The 21,219-nt window shown below is 41.3% G+C and overlaps 1 protein-coding gene across 2 annotated transcripts in view; it reads left to right on the top strand.

Annotated features, from left to right (window-relative positions):
- Nucleotides 1–21,219, top strand: part of CEP170B (centrosomal protein 170B) — a 129,806-nt gene that overhangs the window by 41,588 nt on the left and 66,999 nt on the right. For both annotated transcript variants that reach the window (XM_042479451.1, XM_042479440.1), the window contains exons 5-6: nt 1,014–1,072; nt 9,476–9,614. In XM_042479451.1, the coding sequence (XP_042335385.1) occupies nt 1,014–1,072; nt 9,476–9,614 (198 nt within the window). The remainder of the gene's footprint in view (nt 1–1,013; nt 1,073–9,475; nt 9,615–21,219) is intronic.

The raw sequence follows: 21,219 nt of genomic DNA, 5'->3' as shown, positions 1-21,219 counted from the left end.
TGTATGTCTGGCAAAAGTTGATCATAAAGTTGCACAAGAGGACCTAGAGATCTAGAGATGTGTTCTCCCTAGGAATTTCTAGGTCCTCCAGCATGGCTCTGTGGTCAACTTCCACTAAAAATAATTCATTTCAATTGAGTTTGCTGTTATCTGCAGTTTCATGCTTCCATGTTAAGTCTGGGGATATATCCCCTGTAGATATGAGGGTCATACTGTATATTGTGAGTCTTTTTGCAATTTCTTGGTTTTTCATAACCTTTTCCATCTGTGATCAATTCTCCTATTCCCAGGGACTGCCATCTTCTTCTCCCCTTCTTGCCATCACCAATAATAAAAACAGAAAAATGTCTTCACCATTTTAGCACTTTGTCGTAGTGTTTTCATTAGTAAGTTGGTGTTGTGAGTTTTCAAGCCATTTCCAATTTACAGTGACCCTAAGGTGATGATGGGGTTTTCTTGGCAAGATTTGTTCAGAGGAGATTTGCCTCTGCCTTCCTCTGAGACTGAGAGAGTGGGACATGTGCAAGGTCACCCTGTGGATTTCCATGGCTGAGCAGGTATTTGAACCCTGGTCTCCAGAGAACTAGTCCGACACTACACTGGCTGTCATGTTTTCACTAATGCAGATTGGACATTAAAGGTGTCCAATATCTTCTCCTCCCCAGATACTCTTAAGTCTAATTTTGGCTAAGAAATTATTTGCTTATCTTCCTTCTCAAACTCTGACAAAATAGTCAATTTTACAAAGTACACAACGCTCCAATCTTTAATAACAACTTTGTACTAGAGGGTGAATCTGCCCTGCTTCTTTCTTAATAATGCTGCCATTATAACCACTCTTCCAAATATATATTTCTTCCAAAGATTTATTTCTGTATGAGAACTTCATAACATGACTGTTCTTTGAGATGCAATTGCGGTACTTTTGTGGGAGTTGGTTTCCACTGGTTTCTGTTAATGTAACAGTATATGAGTTTTTCTAAACCTGCGTCTTTCCTTAATGTTTTCTTTACATGCTAATATGTATGTGTTAGAACACATCCAACATAAAGTCCCAGAAGAAGCACTAAAGGTAAGCAATTGTGTTATTTTGTGTATGAAAAAGCGAAAATTCAGAAGTGGTGGTGGCTGAGTTCTTCCATGTCAGTGGGGTGACGCATCCACTCTGGGTTGTAGTCAGAAGTTTAAAAGCACTATCAGAAGTGTTGAACCATATTCTGCATCAGCATCAAGGACGCGGTACAGAGTGCCAAAAAGAGGCACCGGGGAGGCGCCCCTCCTTGCTCCATAGCAGGGCCATAGCAACCAAATTGTGCAGCGCTGCTGTGCAGCAAGAAAGGAGCACGCGGAAGCACCAGTGATGGCGCGATGATGTGCCAGTGGTGCAGCCCTTTTTGGACACTGCACTGCTGGCACGTCATCGCTGTGCGCACCATCTGAATGGTGCCGTGCAGCTGCGGCGCGCCCATAATGTGCTAGGGTTGCGGGGCGTGTGCAACCCTAGCATGTCATGAGCACGCAGCAAAGGGCTTAAAGTAGTTTCCTTAAAATTTAGAAGTGGATGTGTCTTCCACTGATGTGGAGGCCATGATTCACAGCTGTACCAGGGGCAGTGGGACTCCCCCCATACTCTTTCTGCATTGATGATGAACAGCTGCCTTCCCACATGATCCCTGTTGTGTGCCACCCCCCACTCAGGGCAAAATAAAGTGACCAGTCATGTTATTGATGCTGGATGCTTCATTCTGACTTCAGAGTGACTCGCACCCACAGCGAGTCCATGTGGGAACCATGTGGGAAGGCAACTGCTCATCATTGCTGTGCAGAGAAATGAAAACCTGGAGCAAAAGGTAAGGTTTTTAGGTTTGGGATAAGGAGAGGAAAGGCTGATTGAGGTGCGGAAAAAAGTCCACACCTGATTCAGAGTTTTGGACTTGCATTATGTAAACAGGGCACAGTGAGCCTGAGGAGAATTCAGAGTAACGAATCCATGTAGACAAGCCCCAACTGTATTTGTACTTGTATCAAGAAAAAAAATGAAACTACTGAGGAATCTGAAGAAGTGTATTTATGAAACAAGTTCTTCCAGAATCTTGTGATTCTTAAACTATTCCTTATTTTAACCATTCTGTATTTCTATCTAACCCTGTCATTATATTTATGTAGCTTTCTTGGAGTTAGGTTTTGTTTATTTAGTATGTATGTGTATATATTTGGGGCAATATTCTTTTTTAGCCCCTAAATTTGTTTATATATGTAACCTCTGAGTTTATCACACGGGAGGAATTGCTCTTAATTTCGAATGAAAAGAAAGTGGGGCCAGAACACATTCATGTGAATTCGCTAGTTCATCAAATTTACGTGAATTCGAATTGTGTTCGAACTGACTTCCCATTGCCCGAAATTAGCTTGCCATTGCCCGAAATTGCATGTGATCACCTCTCATGCAATAATGTGAAACCCCATGATTGCGTTCGGACTGACTTCTCATTGCCTGAAATTGCGTGTGGTAGTCTATCACGCAATAACGTGAAACCCCATGATTGCGTTCAGATTGCCATTGAATTATACTTCCAATTTCCCTTGTCTGATAAACTCCCTCGTTGGTGCTGATTTTTTGCACCAGAGATTGGCCATACTGGCTGGGTGATTCTGGGTGCTGCAGTCCAAAAAAATAACTTTTCCATGCTCTGAACTGAGTGAACACAAGTTCTAGTCAGCTCAGTTTGGAACTGACTGAGGTGAAATGTGAACCCAAATCTTCCTGCCTACAGTCTGACCCTCTTTCTACTATTCCTGTGTGGCTTTGAACAAGCTAATTTGGTGTAAGGGAGTATTGAACAAGCTGGTTTGAAACTCCCAAATTTTGTGGCCTTTAGTTGGTCACTTGTCTCAGAGATTTATCCACATTACAGGGTTGTTGTGAGTGTAAAACTACTACCCCAAACTTCTTGTAACAACAGTTGGTTTCAAACAGGGGAAATAAATGTGCTGGTCTCTCTATGTCCATATGCAATACAACTGTTTCTCTGGCACACTCATCCTTGTGAATTCTTTTTGGATTCTGCTGACTGAATCTCTAGCTGAAAGTCTGGAATTTTTACAAGTTTTTCTTTTAAAGTTTTATACATACATTAAAAATATTAAACCAACAAAGGACAAAAGTCACGAAAAAAAGAAATAGTGCTAGAAAAGTAAAACAAGCACAGAAGGAAAAAGAAAAACCATAGAGAAAAAAGCAAGGCAATATTTAGATGTCTAACTATCTTACTGTTATATATATAAAAAATTCATACCTCTCTCTGTAATCTACATTTAACCTCCTCCTTACTACAGTGGTACCTCGGGTTACGAAATTAATTCGTTCCGCGGCTAATTTCGTAACCCGAAAAACCTTCGTAACCTGAATTGCCATAGGCGCTAATGGAAAAAAATAGCTCTCTGCTGCCCTCCGGTGGCGGCATAGCGCCGAGGTTTTTTCGTAACCCGAAAAAACCTTCGTAAGCCGAAACAATAAATCCCTATGGGATTTTTTCGTATCCCGAAAAATTCGTAAGCTGGGTAATTCGTATCCCGGGGTACCACTGTATCTCATACTAACCAACTGCCATCAGTTCATTTCCATTCTTTCCCAAAAAGTCTATCAGGGATTTCCAGTCTTTTACGAATGTCACGAATGATATCTGGAAGGCTGGAGTTGACAGGTCATGCTCTCAATCCTCATGAGTGTGGCGTGGGTTGTGCACAGTTCATCAAGAGTTTCCCCTGTACAAGCTGCATTGCTGTGAATAGGAGTTATGCAAGAACAGAAGTACATTTTCCCTCCACCACTCCCATTCATTTCAAGAAATAATTCCCATGAGAAATTCCCAGTGTATTGTGCTGAAAAAATCTTGGATCAGGATTAATCCTCATCGCATGCATTGGCAGATTTGTACTTTGCTGAGGCTGCTTCTAGAATGATAATTTACAGCTCCGCTTATCCCTTAGGCCACAAGGCTTTAGACATTCAAGCTTTTGTCTTGAATGTCTAGAAACTTCATTAAAAAATAACTCAAAATGTTGAGAATCCTATGATTAGAAAGATTAGAAAGCTGGGCCAAAGCTAACAAAATGAATTTCAACATGGAGAAATGTAAGGTATACACCTAGGATGGAAAAATGAAATGCACAGATACAGGATGGGGGACACCTGGCTTAAGGAGACTACATGTGAAAGGGATCTAGGAGTCCAAGTAGACGACAAGTTGAACATGAGTCAACAGTGCGAAGCGGCAGCTAACAAGGCCAATGCGATTTTAGGCTGCATCAATAGAAGTATAGTGTCCAGATCAAGGGAAGTAATAGTGCCACTGTATTCTGCTCTGCCACTGTAATATTGTGTCCAGTTCTGGACACCACAATTCAAAAAGGAGATTGAGAAACTGGAGCGTGTCCAAAGGAGGGTGACTAAAATGGTGAAGGGTCTGGAAACCATGCCCTATGAGGAACGACTTACAGAGCTGGGGATATTTAGCCTGGAGAAAAGAAGGTTTAGAGGTGATATGATAAGCCCTGTTTAAATACTTGAAGGGATGTCATATTGAGAGGGAGCTGGCTTTTTTTCTGCTGCTCCAGAGACCAGGACCCAGAGCAATGGATGCAAGCTCCAGGAAAAGAGATTCCACTTCGACATTAGGAGGAACGTCCTGACAGTAAGGACTGTTCGACTGTGGAACACTCTTCCTTGAAGTGTAGTGGAGTCTCCTTCCTTAGAGGTCTTTAAACAGAGGCTGGATGGTGCAATACAAGGTTTTGGTTATCACCTTTAAAGCCCTACCTGGCTCGGGCCTGAGTTACTTGCGGGGACACCTCTCCCTACACAATCCGCCCCACACTCTCAGAACATTATGGAAGTATTGACTGGAACATCATAATACTAGATTAATGACAACTTCCCACAGGGCGTTTACAGCAGCTGTTCCAAAATTATGGAATAGCCTACCAGAAGAGATCCGTCACATCACAACCTTAGAGGCCGTTAAGAAGGCACTCAAAATGGATCTCTTCCGGCAGGCTTGTCCACCAAACTTTATATAAAAAAACCCTATGCCAATATTCCAGTCTCGACTGTGATCACTGACTACTGATAAACTGATTTTAGACAACTAATAAGAATTGAAAAATTCAATATTAGTGTTTTATTGATTGTATTAGTATTTTGCATTATTCATATTATTTTTTTATTATTTTATTGTTGTAATCCCGCCTCGATCTTTGGAGATGCGGGAAATTTAAATAAACTATTATTATTATTATCATCATCATCTGTCGGGGATGCTTTGATTGAGATGGCATGGCAGGGGGTTGGACTGGATGGCCCTTACGGTCTCTTCCAATTCTATGATTCTTGGAGATCTGTTGGTTCATGCAGAATTGTGGTGAAGGATACAAGCCCCTTGTTGATAACTCAAACTGAGAAAATATGTAATATTTCAAAAAGAAAGATGATACTTTCCCTCAATTCCTTTTTTTAATTTTAATTTTTTTTTGCTAGTTGGAACATTATGTAAGCAGTTCAATTTGCAAAAATTTGCAAGTAAAGACTGGAAAGCTTGTATCAAGTTATGTGGAAAGTTGATGGGGGAGGGATCTAAAGAGAGATGCTTTATCTGCTAGAGAGGTTGTGTGTTGTAGTGGTTAGAGGGTTGGACCTCCAGAAATCTGAAGTGTAGTTCCCTCTGAGCCATGAAATATACTTAGCTCAGTCAATCTCTCTCAAGATGGTCTATCTCATAAGGTTATTGTGAAGTCAAAGTGAGGAAGAAAAGTACTATGTATGCTACCTTGAATTTGTTGGAGACTATGGCCCGGGACAGATGGGCACAATGGGGTGCCATAGTCACGTGTGAGGGGCGGCGCTTCCAGATGCCCCTTGCCCCTTGCATGTGATGAGGGCGTCAAAATGGCGGCGTCCTGTACAGATGGGTGACACCATTTTGACACAACGGATGCTTAGCGTCCGCATGTCATGACGCCATTGTGGCGTCGCAAATGTGCCATTGGCGCACTGCGGCATCACAATCGCACCTCAAAAAGAATCTGCTTTTTGCGGGTTCTTTTTGCTGTGTGAGGAAGCTGTGTGGTTTGTCCGCTGCAGCTTCCTCACACAGCAAAACAAGGCACTGGCAGACCACCCTTTTTGGGCTGTCTGTATCCTGCCTATATATACAAGGCCTTCTGCATATCTCTCTAAACACATTGTACTTTCCTGTGCTCTCAGGCACACACAGTCTAACAGAGTTTTACTTTCTAGTTGATTTAGCCCTGTGTAAATGAAAACTGTCAGCTAGTTTTCAGTTTTGGACTAACTCAGTTCTCAAGTCACAGCTCCCCCAAGACTTCTCACTGTCTCTTCTGCTCATCTTTCATCTTGTACAAAACAGAGCTTTTGTGCATACATAAATACATAGTGCTAATCCTGCCTTAGCAAATGAAGGAACTGGTCTTTTGTATCAGGAGATTTGTGTACTTCTGCCCAGGACAGGTGTGGTGGGAAGGGTAGAGACAAGTTTTATTCCATGTTTTCAAATGCCTGAAACAGGTGTGTTTGAGAACAGGAAACACTTGTCCATCTTGTTGTCTCTGCTTCAGTATCTTGTCAAAAGATGTTATTTTAGGGCCTTGTTGGATAGAGACACTGGTGTCCCTGGCCAGATCCCTCAATGTTTAATTCTATTTTTAACAGCAGATTTAATGAGGTGGGGAATGAACTTGCTTCCTGGGATAGAAATAAAATTCAATTTTTTAACATGATTGAGAAACTAACAGGGCAGATAGCAATGGTTATGCACCTCTGTGATTTACATCACCTATGGACTTTATCACACGGGGAAAATTGGGTAAATTAGGGGTTTAAACAGTGATTATCCTGGGAAAATCACACAATCAAGATTAAGATTTTCACATGTATCGTGATTAAAGAGGTCGTTATCTCAGGAATAACAGGGAAAAACCGGCAATAAACAGCAACAAATCATTCCCAGATTTCCCCATGAATGATTTGTTGCTGTTTATTGCCTGGTTATTCCTGGGATAATGGCTCTTTAATATCAGTGTCATGTGAAAATCTTAACCGTGACGTGGTGATTTTCATGGGATAATCACGGTTTAACCCCTGATTTTCCCTGTGTGATGAGGAAGGATATTGGGAACTGGGTATGTTTAGCCTGGAAAAGAGAAGGTTAAGAGATAACATGACAGTCCTCTGCCTGCCAAGTGGAAGAGCCCTCCCCCCGACCACCATCTTGAGGGGAGAGAAGCAGGCAAGAAACAACAGGCCTCGGCCTGCCAAGAAGAAGAGCCCTCCCCCCGACCGCCATCTTGAGGGGAGAGAAGCAGGCAAGAAACAACAGGCCTCTGCCTGCCAAGAAGAAGAGCCCTCCCCCACCGCCATCTTGAGGGAGAGAAGCAGGCAAGAAACAACAGGCCTCTGCCTGCCAAGAAAGAGCCCTCCCCCCGACCGCCATCTTGAGGGAGAGAAGCAGGCAAGAAACAACAGGCTGAAAGACCCTCCCCCCGACCACCACTTGAGGGGAGAGAAGCAGGCAAGAAACAACAGGCCTCTGCCTGCCAAGAAGAAGAGCCCTCCCCCGACCGCCATCTTGAGGGGAGAGAAGCAGCAAGAAACAACAGGCCTCTGCCTGCCAAGAAGAAGAGCCCTCCCCCGACCGCCCATCTTGAGGGGAGAGAAGCAGGCAAGAAACAACAGGCCTCTGCCTGCCAAGAAGAAGAGCCCTCCCCCCGACGCCATCTTGAGGGGAGAGAAGCAGGCAAGAAACACAGGCCTCTGCCTGCCAAGAAAGAAGCCCTCCCCCCGACCGCCATCTTGAGGGGAGAAGAAGCAGAGTTTTTTTTTTTGTTACTTGCTTTTGTATATTGCAAGTATGCTGTAAACCGCTTTGATCAAGGAAAAGCGGTATACAATAAAACATATTATTATTATTATTATTATATTAAATATTTAAAAAGGATGTCATGTGATGAAAGAGCAAGCTTTTTTTCTGCTGCTCCAGAGTCTGGACACAAAACAGTGGATCAAACTACAGGAAAAGAGATTCCACCTCAAAATTAGGAAGAACTACCTGACAGTGAGAGCTGTTCGATAGTGGAGGAGTTTCTTTCTTTGGAGGATTTTAAACAGAGGCTCGGTGGCAATCTGTCAGGGGTGCTTTGACTGTGTGTTCTTGGACCTGATGGTCCTTGAGGTCTCTTCCATCTCTGTGATTCTGTGATTCAATGTCTTCTTATCCCAAATATGAAGAAATATGCAAAATTTCATAAATTCTTCCAGAAAGAACTGTAAAAAGAAATTCCTCCTCATCTGTACTAGCCAAATTCAATTGGTCCAGGTACTTCTAGCATGGAAAAACCCATATTGTATCTGTCCATCACATAAATACAAAAGATCAGGGGCCTAAAAGACAAAAGAAGTGACAGTCCTACTTCAGTATTACTAACATGACTGAATAAATATCCAGGGATTTAAACTCAGTCTTCTAGGAGTTAATCACTCCAAGCCAAAGAACTGGATGGTTTAATCTGTCAGTTTCTGTTTCTCTTACATTTCTTCCTCTCTCAATTTCTTTCCATCATGAGTATGAAGAAATTTCTGAATTTTGGTGAATTCTTACAAAAAGCAAATTGGACAAAATTCTTCTCTTGGGGTATTTTTTAAAAAAAATTAATTATTTGTGATTTTTTTTTAGAAGAAGCTTGTTGCTATTACTTATTAAATGTTATTAATATACCATTCTTAATAAGAGACACATTTCAGTTACTTTTTAAAAATACTTTTGAAAACAGAAAAATAGCCAAAGATGCTGCCAAAAAGTAACTTTAAACCAGTTGGCTAACTAGATCTTTCCAATGGGAAAGAAAAAAGGGGCCTTTCAGTTTGAAACTCTATTTGCACAGAAAAAAGTTTATAACTGGCTTTGTGGTTGGTATGATTAGGACCTTCATGGTGGGATGATATTCCTCCATCTAGGATGGGGTGGAGTTGCTGGTTGCAGCTCCCACCAGGTCTAGTCTGCATAATAGGGGGCAATAATCAAGATGTAGGACAATAGGATACTAGACCCTTGTTTTAGAATTATGTGGCACTTAGCTTTGCCTGTTCTTAGTTGTTGTTACATGCCTTCAAGTCATTTCCAACTTTAGATGACCCTAAGGTGACCCTATCATGGGATTTTGTTAGCAAGATTTGTTCAGAGGAAATTTTCCATTGCCTTCCTGAGGCTGAGAGCATGTGACATGACCAAGGCCACCCAGTGGGTTTCATGGCCAAGATGGGGGCTGAATCTTGCTCTCTAGAGTCATAGTCCAACATTCAAACCACTGTGCCACACTGGGTGTTATTCTGAGATTCGGTTGCAACTATTGCTTGCTCCACAATGGATAGTACTCATTGTTATTCCTTGCCTTTTCCTTTCAGCATGAGAAATACACCAGCCAACTTCAGATGAGTTTTAAAGGCCCAGCAGTGAAAAGGGCAGAGCAGCCGATGGAACATGGTGGAGACGCTGACTCCCTCCAGGCCAAGTTGGAGAAAGGCGACAAGAAAGCTATTACAGGTAACCATCTTAGAAAAACCAGATTGATAAAGATTAGCCTTCAGCCCTACAGTGGAAGTGTAGACCATTAATTTTGCACTTTGACAGTGTCCTTGTGGGACAGAGGCAGCAAAACTTGGATTCTCCTTCTTGAGTTTTCTGTGGGTTTTTTTGGGCTATGTGGCCATGTTCTAGAAGAGTTTATTCCTGACGTTTCGCCAGCATCTGTGGCTGGCATCTTCAGATAAGGCTGTCCTGGAAGAGAGAGAGAGAGTGTGTGTGTGTGTGTGTGTGTGTACACACACTCTGTGACCCTGGGTAGGGAGGAGTGATTTCCATGTTAATCTGTGTATTGTTCTGTTGTTGATGGAAGTGCCTCAGGGTGGGAGGATATGCAAAGAGGATTAGCATCTGCTTTATTAGTGGTCATTATCTGCTGGGGAAGCCCCTGACCCTGTGTCGTTTCTCATTTGCATTTGCTTATTCCTGGTTTTGCTGTTTTGCATGAGTGGTAGCCAGACTTAGTTCACTTTAAGGGTTTCTTCTTTTCTGTTGAAGCTATCCAAGTGTTTGTCGATTTCGATGGTTTCCCTGTGAATTCTGACCTGATAGTTGTTGCCAACAAAGATTGGCTACCAGTCCTGCAAAACAGCAGCAACAGAACAATAAACAGATTAACATGGAAATATACTTCTTATGTACTTAACATTGTGTACTTCTCATGCCTGAAAAACCCACAAAAAACTATGGATGCCGGCCATGAAAGCCTTCCACTTCTTCTTCTTGACATTGAAACAAGAATTGTTTGAAGAGGACAACAAATTGTTCTTTGAAATTCCAGAAGGTGAAGCTAGTTCTAGAATGTTTAAGTTGTAGGAGGGCAGGTTTTGGGTGAGCATCAGGAGAAATGCATTGATGAACAGTTTTTCTTTGTGATCTCAGCAACTCACACAGATGGGTCCTGTGCCTGCACAGAACCATGATCAGAACATTCTAGATTCAAGTGAGTTTTTGGTGGGAACCCAGCCCCGTCAATGGGGGCTCATGCCTAACTTTAGTGCGCCTCAGCTTCTTTTCCCCAGTTCCTTTCCATTTGTTATGTTAACAGTTTCAATAACAATTTTCTCTCTTTGTAAGACTTACTGTGTGAATATAATAATAATAATAATAATAATAATAATAATAATAATACTTATTATTATTATTATTATTATTATTATTATTATTATTATTATTATCATTATTTGTATTCCACTTTTTCACAATGGAATCAAAGTGGATTCCAACAATATAAATAAAACATCAAACTATTAAAAATTACAATTTCAAAACCCTAACACTCCCCCAATCATAACAACAGTGATCAACCCATAAAGAGAGATTAAACATCAAAAAATTAAAACTATTAAAATTTCGGGTAGATTAGCGGAAGAAATGAATCTTCCTCTAGAGGAGGGGGGGGGGACGTAGGTGATGGTATAAAATGTTTTTGGTATCGGTAGCAATAGACGTGCCAACAGAGGGGAGAGGCAAGTCTAATGGATCTAACCTAGTCTAGGAAGGCCTGCCAGAAGAGATCCATCTTAATATCCTTTTTAAAGGCTTCCAAGGTGGTAATATGGTGGATCTCGTCTGGCAGGTCGTTCCAGAGTCTGGGAGCTTTAGATAATGTAATTAGCAGCTAACCCTGTAAGTTTATAGAGTTTATAGTGTTTTTTCCACTGTTTTTTTACAGTAATTTTATTTTATTTTAATGTGTTGCAAGCAAGGATAGGGTAGGGGTGGGATGGAGGTCTTACTATTGTTTTTCAGTGGATGCTTCCATGTATTTACATGAACCCAAAGTCCTTTTTCACATTCAAAGTGTATCATTACCTGGAAATGAACATATGGTGGTAAATCCTGCGTATGCGTTCTTGAACGCCAGTGCAATTAAAATCAGTAGGAGTTAGTTTGTAGAATAGGATCTTCATTGAGAATCATAGAATCATAGTTGGAAGAGACTGCAAGGGCCATCCAGTCCAACCCCCTGCCATGCAGGAAATCTAAATCAAAGCATCCCCGACAGATGGCCATCCAGCCTCTGTTTCAAAACCTCTAAGGAAGGAGACTCCACTACACTCTGAGGGAGTTTGTTCCGCTGTTGAACAGCCCTTACTATCAGGACGTTCCTCCTAATGTTGAGGTGGCATCTCTTTTCCAACCCTCTGCCATGCAAGAAGTCACAATCTAAGCATCCCCGACAGATGGTCAACCAACCTCTGTTTAAAAACCTCCAAAAAAGGAGACTCCAAAGGAGTGCGTTCCACTGTTGAACAGTTCTTACTGTCAGGAAGTTCCTCCTAATGTCGAGGTGGAATCTCTTTTCCTGGAGCTTGCATCCATTGCTCTGGGTCCTGGTCTCTGGAGCAGCAGAAAACAAGCCAGCTCCCTCTCAATCTGACATCCCTTCAAGTATTTAAACAGGGCTATCATATCACCTCTTAACCTTCTCTTCTCCAGGCTAAACATCCCTAGCTCCCTAAGTCGTTCCTCATAGAGCATGGTTTCCAGGCCCTTCACCATTTTGGTTGCCCTCCTTTGGACATGTTCCAGTTTCTCAATATCCTTTTTAAATTGTGGTGTCCAGAACTGGACACAATATTCCAGGTGGGGCCTGACCAGAGCAGAATAGAGTGGCACTATTACTTCCCTTGATCTAGACACTATACTTCTATTGATGCAGCCTAAAATCGCATTGCCTTGTTAGCTGCCGCATCGTACTGTTGACTCATGTTCAACTTGTGGTCTACTTGGACTCCCAGATCCCTTTCACACGTAGTTTCATTCAGCCAGGTGTCACCCATCCTATATCTGTTCATTTCATTTTTCCGTCTGAAGTGCAGTACCTTACATTTCTCTGTGTTGAAATTCATTTTGTTAGCTTTGGCCCAGCTTTCTAATCTATTAAGGTCATTCTGAAGTTGGATCCTGTCCTCAGGGGTATTCAGTACTCCTCCTAATTTGGTGTCATCTGCAAATTTGATAAGTATACCCCCAATTCTGTCATCCAAATCATTGATAAAGATGTTCAACAGCACTGGGCCCAGGATAGAACATAATGTAGCATTAGCTATCTGTCAGCAAATGCATTGTTTATTTAAAAAGATTTTTAGGTTTTCTGTGAGTGTTAGAACATATGAATGGAAGTTAACCAATCTATTTGATCTCTTCTTTGGGTTTTTTTCCCCTCTCTGGGTGTTACCTCTCAAGATGCTGGTGTTTTGCATAAAGGCTGTGTTCCGTCTCTCTCTCTCTCTCTCTCTCTCTCTCTCTCTCTCTCTCTCTCACACACACACACACATTAGTTTGCATGCATGAGTTAGTTTCTCCAAAAAGATACAGGCTGGACAGGTTTGTCCACTGTTTTGCTCTGCCATTTCTATTTCTTTGTTAAAGGCACAAGAATGGCTTGGATGGATCATTGGTCTCTTCCACACTCCAGAGTTTTAGTATTTTGATACTACTAACTGCTATGACTCCATCCTATGAAATTCTGGGATTTGGAGTTTGGGAAGGTACTTAGAGTCTCTGTTGAAGAGCTCTAGTGTCTTCTCCAGAGGCCTCTCAGCTCCTGTCATTCACAATAAACCTGTATTAGCTGGGGTTGATGAGATTTGTAGTCCAGGAATCAGGAAAGCATTGGATCAGGGAATGCTTGTGTAGAGCGTGAGTACCTGAAAGAGATAGAGAAGTACTAGATCGAGGAGGATAGTGTAATGTAATTATAAATTGCGGGGGTTTATTTTCAATCCCTCCTTCCATATCAGTGTAGCGCAACTGATATAAAAAGGGCATGGTGTGGGGTTGATTAAAGCTAAGAAGGCTGTGTGACCTCTTCCCTCCCTTCAACAAAAACGTACTGTTAGTCTCATTTTGAAGTCCTTCTGTCCCCCTTGAAACAGCTGTGGGTTAGAAGAGGATGTCTCTGTTCCATATGCTGTTAAAACTAGTTTCAATTGCAAGGAGGGAAGGGAAGGGATGTGATCCTTAACTGGCTGTAGGGAGGCTGGCCCCAGTTACAATGAATCTTTTGACCTTAATCTTCCATGCCGTGTATTGTGTCCTTGTAAAAATCTCCTCTAAGCTGGGATCGGGCATTAGAGCTGTCCTTTCCCTGTTAGTTTTTTACTCGAGCTCTCTCTCTCTGTGTTAGACATATACTTCTTTTTCATTTTCTACTCTCTGCACAGAGGACACACACCCTCCTACTTACCATAGCTTGTGTATCTATGTCAGGTTTACCTGTGACAGCTGCAGCGGATGTGACAGGTACCGTACTCCATTGCTAGGAGCAAGCCAGACATATTTAGCAGGGGCTGTTTCCCTTCCCCATGATTAGCTGTGACAGTCAAGGAGGGTGAAAGGAGGTAACCATTTTCCTCACCCTCCAATGAAACCACCCAATGGCAGGCAGCAGCCGTAATGTGAACCATATCCTCTGTCTGGTGTCACAAGACATAATTGTGCTCCCTGTTGTTAATCCCCAGTGTAATTAATTTCTGCATCCATTGCCCGACCATCCTGGCAGCCGCTGGAGATTACACAACTACATGTATTGTCATATGGATTGACTCTTTGCAGCACTACCATTTTAACACACTCTGGGTAGTTCTGTTGATAACTGAAAGGAAAGGGTATGTGTGTTCAAAGTCCCATCAATACTGAATATAATTGGTGTGTGCCAACAAGCTGAACATAATCAGTATGTGCCAATAAGCATGTGGCGTTAGGGGAAGCAACATGAACCATGCTGCTTACATACAGTACATATTGGCTGGCCTTCCTCATTTTACTTGTACAATGTATTTTGTGAGTTGGCCCAAGGCAGCCATGAGTGTGTGGCTGTGTATATGTTGTTGCTTGAGGGCTAAGTTTTAGTATCATTTCCAAAGTGTTTGGAGCAGGGGGTGAGGGTGGGGGGAAAGAAAGTTTGACTGGGCAAAGGCCATCCTTGGCTTTTGCCCAGTCTGTACCTAAGTCATATTGTAGCTTGAAATGCGTGTTTCTCTTCTGAGGTGAATTCTTGGAGATGGGGATAGAGTTCAACCTAGACCAGGGGTTCCCAAACTTTTTGACTAGCAGAGCCCTTATTTCTATGGCGGAGCCCCTAAGAGCCCTATCCTATGTCTTACAATGGTTTTTAGGAGTACAGTGGTGCCTCGGGTTACGAAATTAATTCGTTCCGCGGCCGCTTTCGTAACCCGAAAAGCCTTCGTAAGCCGAATTGCCATAGGCGCTAATGGGGAAAAGCCGCGTTTCGTGCGAAAAAGCCGAAAAAAGCACCAAAAATTTTCTTCGTATCCCGAAAAAACATTCGTAACCCGGAACAATGATTTCCTATGGGATTTTTTCGTATCCCGAAAATTTCGTAACCTGGGTATTTCGTATCCCGAGGTACCACTGTATATATAAGAATATATTCTTATTCTTTAATTTCATTCAATTTTTATTTCTTTCATTTTCCTGGAGCAGATGATACCTTTCCATTGACTAGATAAATTCAGAAGATCAGGCCTGACCAACTGCTGCTGCCACACAGCAGAAATAAAGCGTTTTGACAACACTTTTAATTTCCATGGCTCAGTGCTAGAGAATACTGGGATTTGTAGTTTTGTGAGATATTTAGCCTTCCCTGTTAGGGAGCTCTGGAGTCCCACTAGACTACAAATCTCAGAATTCCATAGCATTGAGCCATGGAAGTTAAAGTGGTGTCAAACTGCTTTATTTCTGCAGTATGGCAGCAGCCTCAGAATACAGATTGTCTGCTGATGTTTTGTGCAAAATACAGTTTCTGCTTAAAACTTTCTGTGAATGATTTTTTTTTTTTACAAAGAAGTCTAAAAGTGTGGGGAAAAAAATCTCACAGCAGCTGGTCATTTTTCATTAAGGATGAGAAAATGTATGTGTGTGTGTGTGTGTGTGTGTGTGTGTGTGTGTGTGTGTGTGTGTATATATATATATATATATATATATATATATATATTACAATGCTAGTCTGTTGTAGTTGAGACTAGCAACTAGATATACCTCAGGGTCCAAAATAGACTAATTGGTCCCAAATAAGTAGACTCATTGCATCAACAGAACTTATATAAGCATTGATTTACCAGGTTCCCATTGATTCAGTGGGTGTGAAACTGAAATGTGTATCTTACTTAAAAAATGGTATGTTAATAATGAATAACAAGTAATAGCAACAAGCTACTTATGAAAATTCGCAAATAATGAATTACTTTTAAAAAATATTCCAAGCCTTGGGTAGAGAAAGGGAAGAATTTTGTCTAGCTTGCTTTTAATAAGAATTTACCAAAATTCAGTAATTTTCTCAGACTCAAGAGGGAAAGAAATTGAGAGAGGGAAAAATGCAAGAGAAACAGAAACCAGCAGATAAAATCACCCATCCTTGGCTTGGAGTGATAAACTCCTAAAAGTTTGAAACCCTAATTCAGTCATTTTAGTGATGCTGTCACTTCTTTTGTCTTTGAGGCACCTGATCTTTTACACTTACATGATGGGCAATTACAATATAGTCTTCTCCATGCTGGAAGTAGCTGATCAAGTTGAATTTGGCTAGTATAGATGAAAGGGAATTTATTTGTAGTTCTTTCTGGAAGAATTTACCATAATTGGCATATTTCTTCATATTTGGGATAGAAACTCATAGATTTTAGACTCCAGTCCAACTTTCTGCCATGCAAGAAGTCACAATTAAAGCATCCCCGACAGATGGTCAACCAACCTCTGTTTAAAAACCTCCAAAAAAGGAGACGCCGAAGGAGTGCATTCCACTGTTGAACAGTTCTTACTGTCAGGAAGTTCCTCCTAATGTTTAGGTAGAATCTGTTTTCCTGTAGTTTGAGTCCATTGCTCAGGATCCTGTTTTCTGAAGCAGCAGAAAACAAGCTTGCTCCATCCTTAATATGACATCCCTTCAGATATTTAAACAGGGTTATCATGTCACTTCTTAGCCATCTCTTCTCCAGGCTAAACATACCGAGCTCCCTAAGCCATTCCTCATAAGGCATGGTTTCCAGCCCTTTCACTATTTTGGTCACCATCTTCTGGACACGCTCCAGCATCTCAACATCCTTTTTGAATTATGGTGTCCAGAACGGGACACAGTATTCTAGGTGAGGCCTTACCAAAGCAGAGTAGAGAAAAGTTGAATATGGGAGAAAGTGAAAGGAGAGACTTTTGTTATCCTTAGGCCAGGTAACTTGCAAATGGAATTCTAGCCTCAGACCTGAGATTCCACATTGATGTCATAGAATTACCCGAGAGACCCTTTCCAGGGAATAGGTCAAAAAGTTTTTCGTTTTCTACAAGCAGATGCTCCTTTTTTGTTCTTTAGAAATACTAATGTGCCCTCCCATTCTTGAAATATTCTTGAGTGCTTATGAGATGAAACAAGAAAAACAAGATTTGAAATGATGGCTTGGATTCAAATTACTTGAAAGATGCTGTCTGTGTAAATGAGCTTGCATGATTCTTAAGATTCTTCACAGGTCTGTCTAGTGAGGGCATATGAGAGGGCTTTTTTGGTAGCTGCTCCTAAATTGTGGATCCCCCCCACAGACAAGGTTGGCCATTGTTTTGCCTTTTTCTTTTGGCAGGTATAAAGACCTTGTTTATTGAAACAGGCATTTGACAATTAACCATTTGTACCAAAAGGTCATTCAGTGGGGTACGATTGCGCTATAAGAATGGGAAAAAGATGGGACAAGGGCGTTCCGACCTCCGTCTGATAATCTCTTACAGTTCTGAAGAGAAGGATTTATGTTCCTGTTCAGCTATTGAAACCCACTATGTAACCTTGGGCAAGTTACACTCTCTCAGTCTCAGTCAGAAAAAATCTTGCCAAGCCTTAGGGTTGCCGTAAGTCTGAAACTACTTGAAGGCACACAGCAACAAATTTAAATCTGTAGTTGTGATGGTGATCTGCTTATTTTAACTGATGTTTTCTTCTCCTTCCTCCTCTTCCTCCTCCTCACCTACATAATTATGATTACATTATAATCATGATGATTATAATATATAGTTGGCCCTGCACGTTTGCAACTTTGACTTTTGCAGCTTTGATTATTTGCGGTTTTGATTACTGTATATACAGTATTCGATTAAAAGTTGACCTCATATATAAATCGAGGGCAGGTGTTGGGGCCAAAATCATGGATATTCACACGACCCATGGATAAGTTGAGGGTAAAACTTAGGGGCAAGTTGGATCTAAAGGATGAAGTAAAGGAAAACAATGCCAAAGAACTTGCAAAATTCCAGCAGGCATAACTGCTTGTACTCACACTAAAAACTTATGCATGAGTATATACAGTAATATGTTTTCTCTAAGTCCTCCAGTACAATGCTGCTGGAAGTTGACCATAGAGCTGTGTTGGAGAACCTAAAGGTTCCTAGAGAAAACACTTCCAGCATAATTCTATGATCAGCATCTGGCAGATGTTGACTACAGAGTTGCACTGGAGGACTTTGAGGTCTTCTCTTAAGTAAAAAGAATAGTGTTTTTTTATTTGCAGCTTTTCCACATTGATGGGGGTCCTTCACCCCAACACAGCAAATGTGAAGGGACCATTGTAATCATAACCATCATGATATAATAAAGAATAATGATGAGTAACAGCCATTACCAAAAGAATAAAAGGAAGGAATTAAATTCGTAAATGGAATTCCACCACTAAGACCTTTCCTACAGCTTGTCACTTGCTTCAGTTCTAATGCTGAGGGATGTCCAGTCTCAAAGCAACAAGTGGGCTGGTGGGTGTTTTTTCAGATTGCTTGATCCCCATAGCAGTGCAGAGATTCAAATGGGGGAAAGCATAAACCATACTACATCTTTCCCCTCTGAAGTAGAACAGTCCCAGAAGGACTCTGTGGCACTGTGTCCAAAGTGTTGTTCACTTGTGAAGCGTAAGGTGCATGCATCAGGTTTCTGGTTTTGCAGCTTTGGGCACTTATTGTAGTTCATGTACGCCTCCTTTTTATGTCATCTTTCTTTCAGCGGGTTTAAGTCATTTAATGGAATGAAGAACATAATACCTTTAGCAGCAAAGTGGGCTTACTTAGTGATGGTAGAAAAGCAGCTTTCAGGAGAAAACTGTTGGGCTAAGCCTCTAGGTATTTAGTAATTTGCTTCTAGCAAATTAAAGCAAGGACTTTGCTGATCAAAGTTTGCTCACTGGTGTGTTGGTTTTCTCTCTTTATTAAGTGTCCACAAGACACAAGAAACTAAGGAAGAAATGCAAGCAGAATAACATAATTCTGTTTTGTTTCTCATTATGGCTTGTAGCATGCCTTGGGCTGCACTTGCAGTGGGGAATTAATGCAGTTTGACACCGCTTTAACTGCCATGGCTCCATCTTGTGGAATCCTGGGATTTGTAGTTTGTTGTGGCACCAGGGCTCTCTTACAGAGAAGGTTAAATATCTCACAAGGTCCTATTAGCAATGTAGAATTTCCAGAAATTTGGAAACCATGGGAAAAAATGTTTTCCCCCCAGAAAAATTGAGGGGAAAATATGATATTGGCATCTTTTACAGACTGAAAGGGACTTTATTACCTTAGGAACATAAAATGAATTAAATTTTATGTAATTTATGAATTTATTATAGTTTACATTTTATGGGCCCCTGGTATCTACTGGAGTTTGGTTCCAGGAACCTTTCTGCATACCAAAATCCGTGGATACGCAGGTCCCATTAAATACAGTGGCACAGCAAAATGTTGTCCCTTATATAAAATGGCAAAATCAAGGTTTTCCTTTGGGAATTTATATATTTTTAAAATATTTTCAAACCGTGGATGCTTGAACCTGTGGCTAACAAATATGTTGATGAGAAGGGCTGACAGTATGTACTTAATATATAATACAATTATATAATCTCATTTGGCATAAAATTATCATGTTTTTATATTAAAAATCTAATTTATTCAGATAGTAGTTGCAAATGGAATTCCCCCTTTAAAATGTTCAATGTTTGTTCTAAACTGAACTGCAAGGCTGGCCCTCTCCCTGCTTTCGTTTTGCTGGCAGGCAAAGACATTTTTATGCAAGATTAATATATAATCATTGTCAGGGAGGCTTTTATGTGGGGTGTGTGCTCTCCTTATGTTTTTTGTATGTTTTATGTAATTTCATAAGGTTTTAGCAAGATAATTTTAATTGTTTTTAAATTTTTATTGGAAAGTTTTAAACTATTTTATATGTTAGCTGCCTTAGGTTCTTTTCTTGGAGAAGGGTGGCATATAAATTAATTAGAATGAATAAATATATTAGTAAATAGATTTGCCACATTATTAGGAGAAAGCATTTTATTCATTTTTTAAAGCTGTACCCAGTAGTGTCACTGTGTGTGTGCACAAGGTGCGGACCGCACCGCGTGACACCCCACAAGAGGAGGGACACCCAGCTGGTCCCCTGCCCTCTGTGGGGTTCCCTGTGCCTGCAGGCCTGGTTTACGGGATCCCTGTAGTCATGGGCTTGCTCCCTGGGGCGGGGGGTGTGAGGCTTCTCCTGCCATCTCCAGAGCCCTGTGTCTGATCTCCAGCCCTTTCCTGGGACAAACGGGGCTTCTCCCGTCCACCCTGGAGCCATGTGGCTGCTCCCCAGCTCTTCCACAAGGTGTGTGGGGCTTCCGTGGGCACGGGGCTGCTCCAGGGGGGCACGTGTGGCATCTCCGGCTGCATCCTCACACTCCTGCGCACACCAGAAATCCTGCCCCCCCAAGGCCCCCCCCCCCCCCCCGAGTGATTGCATCGAGTGACACCAACTCTAGGGGCACCACTGGCTGTACCTGTTAAGGAAAATGCAACATGGGATATACAGTGAAAGAAATAAAACATGTATGTGAAAGTCACAGTGACTAAGCCCTATTTTGCAGCATGCCTGTGTTGGATGGAGGACTGGATCAGACTCAAAAACGATAGATTATTGACACTAGAAATATTCAATTAAAATTTGGTTATCATGCATTCTTATGGTATAATAAATCCACAGTTAATAGAGAATTTTCCCACCACTTTATTAGAAATGCACTACTAAAAGTTTGGATACAGAGAGTTGTTCTTTAACAAATTACCTTTTTGGGTCTCAACACAGGAAGCTTTCTTCCAGAGAACCAAATCGTACAAGGTAACCTACTGGTTGACATATAGAGACCTTCTGAATGAGAGAGGAGAATTTAAAACACTTGATCAAATGAAAATGGACAACATTCTTAATGATTGGTATCTCTATAGACAACTCCTGGAACACTACAAAATAGATAACAAAAACATAGGATTTAACAAAGATAAAACAGAGCTTGACGATAGATTATAGTTGAAAAATACTGGCGGAACATACACTTGGTAATGGTAGACATTCTCCAGATCACGATACCTTTTGATCCACTCCTCTTTCTCTTGAATATGACGTTCGAAATAAACAAAAAAATAGAACAAGAAAATAAGCGAATAATCTTATACATGGTCACATCCACAAGAATCATCTATGCTAAAAGCTGGAAAAAAAACCAATGATACCAACAGAAGATGAATGGCTTCTGTTATAAATTATACGAGGCAATGGAAA

Source organism: Sceloporus undulatus, chromosome 1 (assembly GCF_019175285.1).
Source record: "Sceloporus undulatus isolate JIND9_A2432 ecotype Alabama chromosome 1, SceUnd_v1.1, whole genome shotgun sequence".
NCBI classification, from domain to species: Eukaryota; Metazoa; Chordata; class Lepidosauria; order Squamata; family Phrynosomatidae; genus Sceloporus; species Sceloporus undulatus.
The sequence above is the reverse complement of the archived record's forward strand: the minus strand, read 5'-3'. Positions and strand labels throughout refer to the sequence as shown.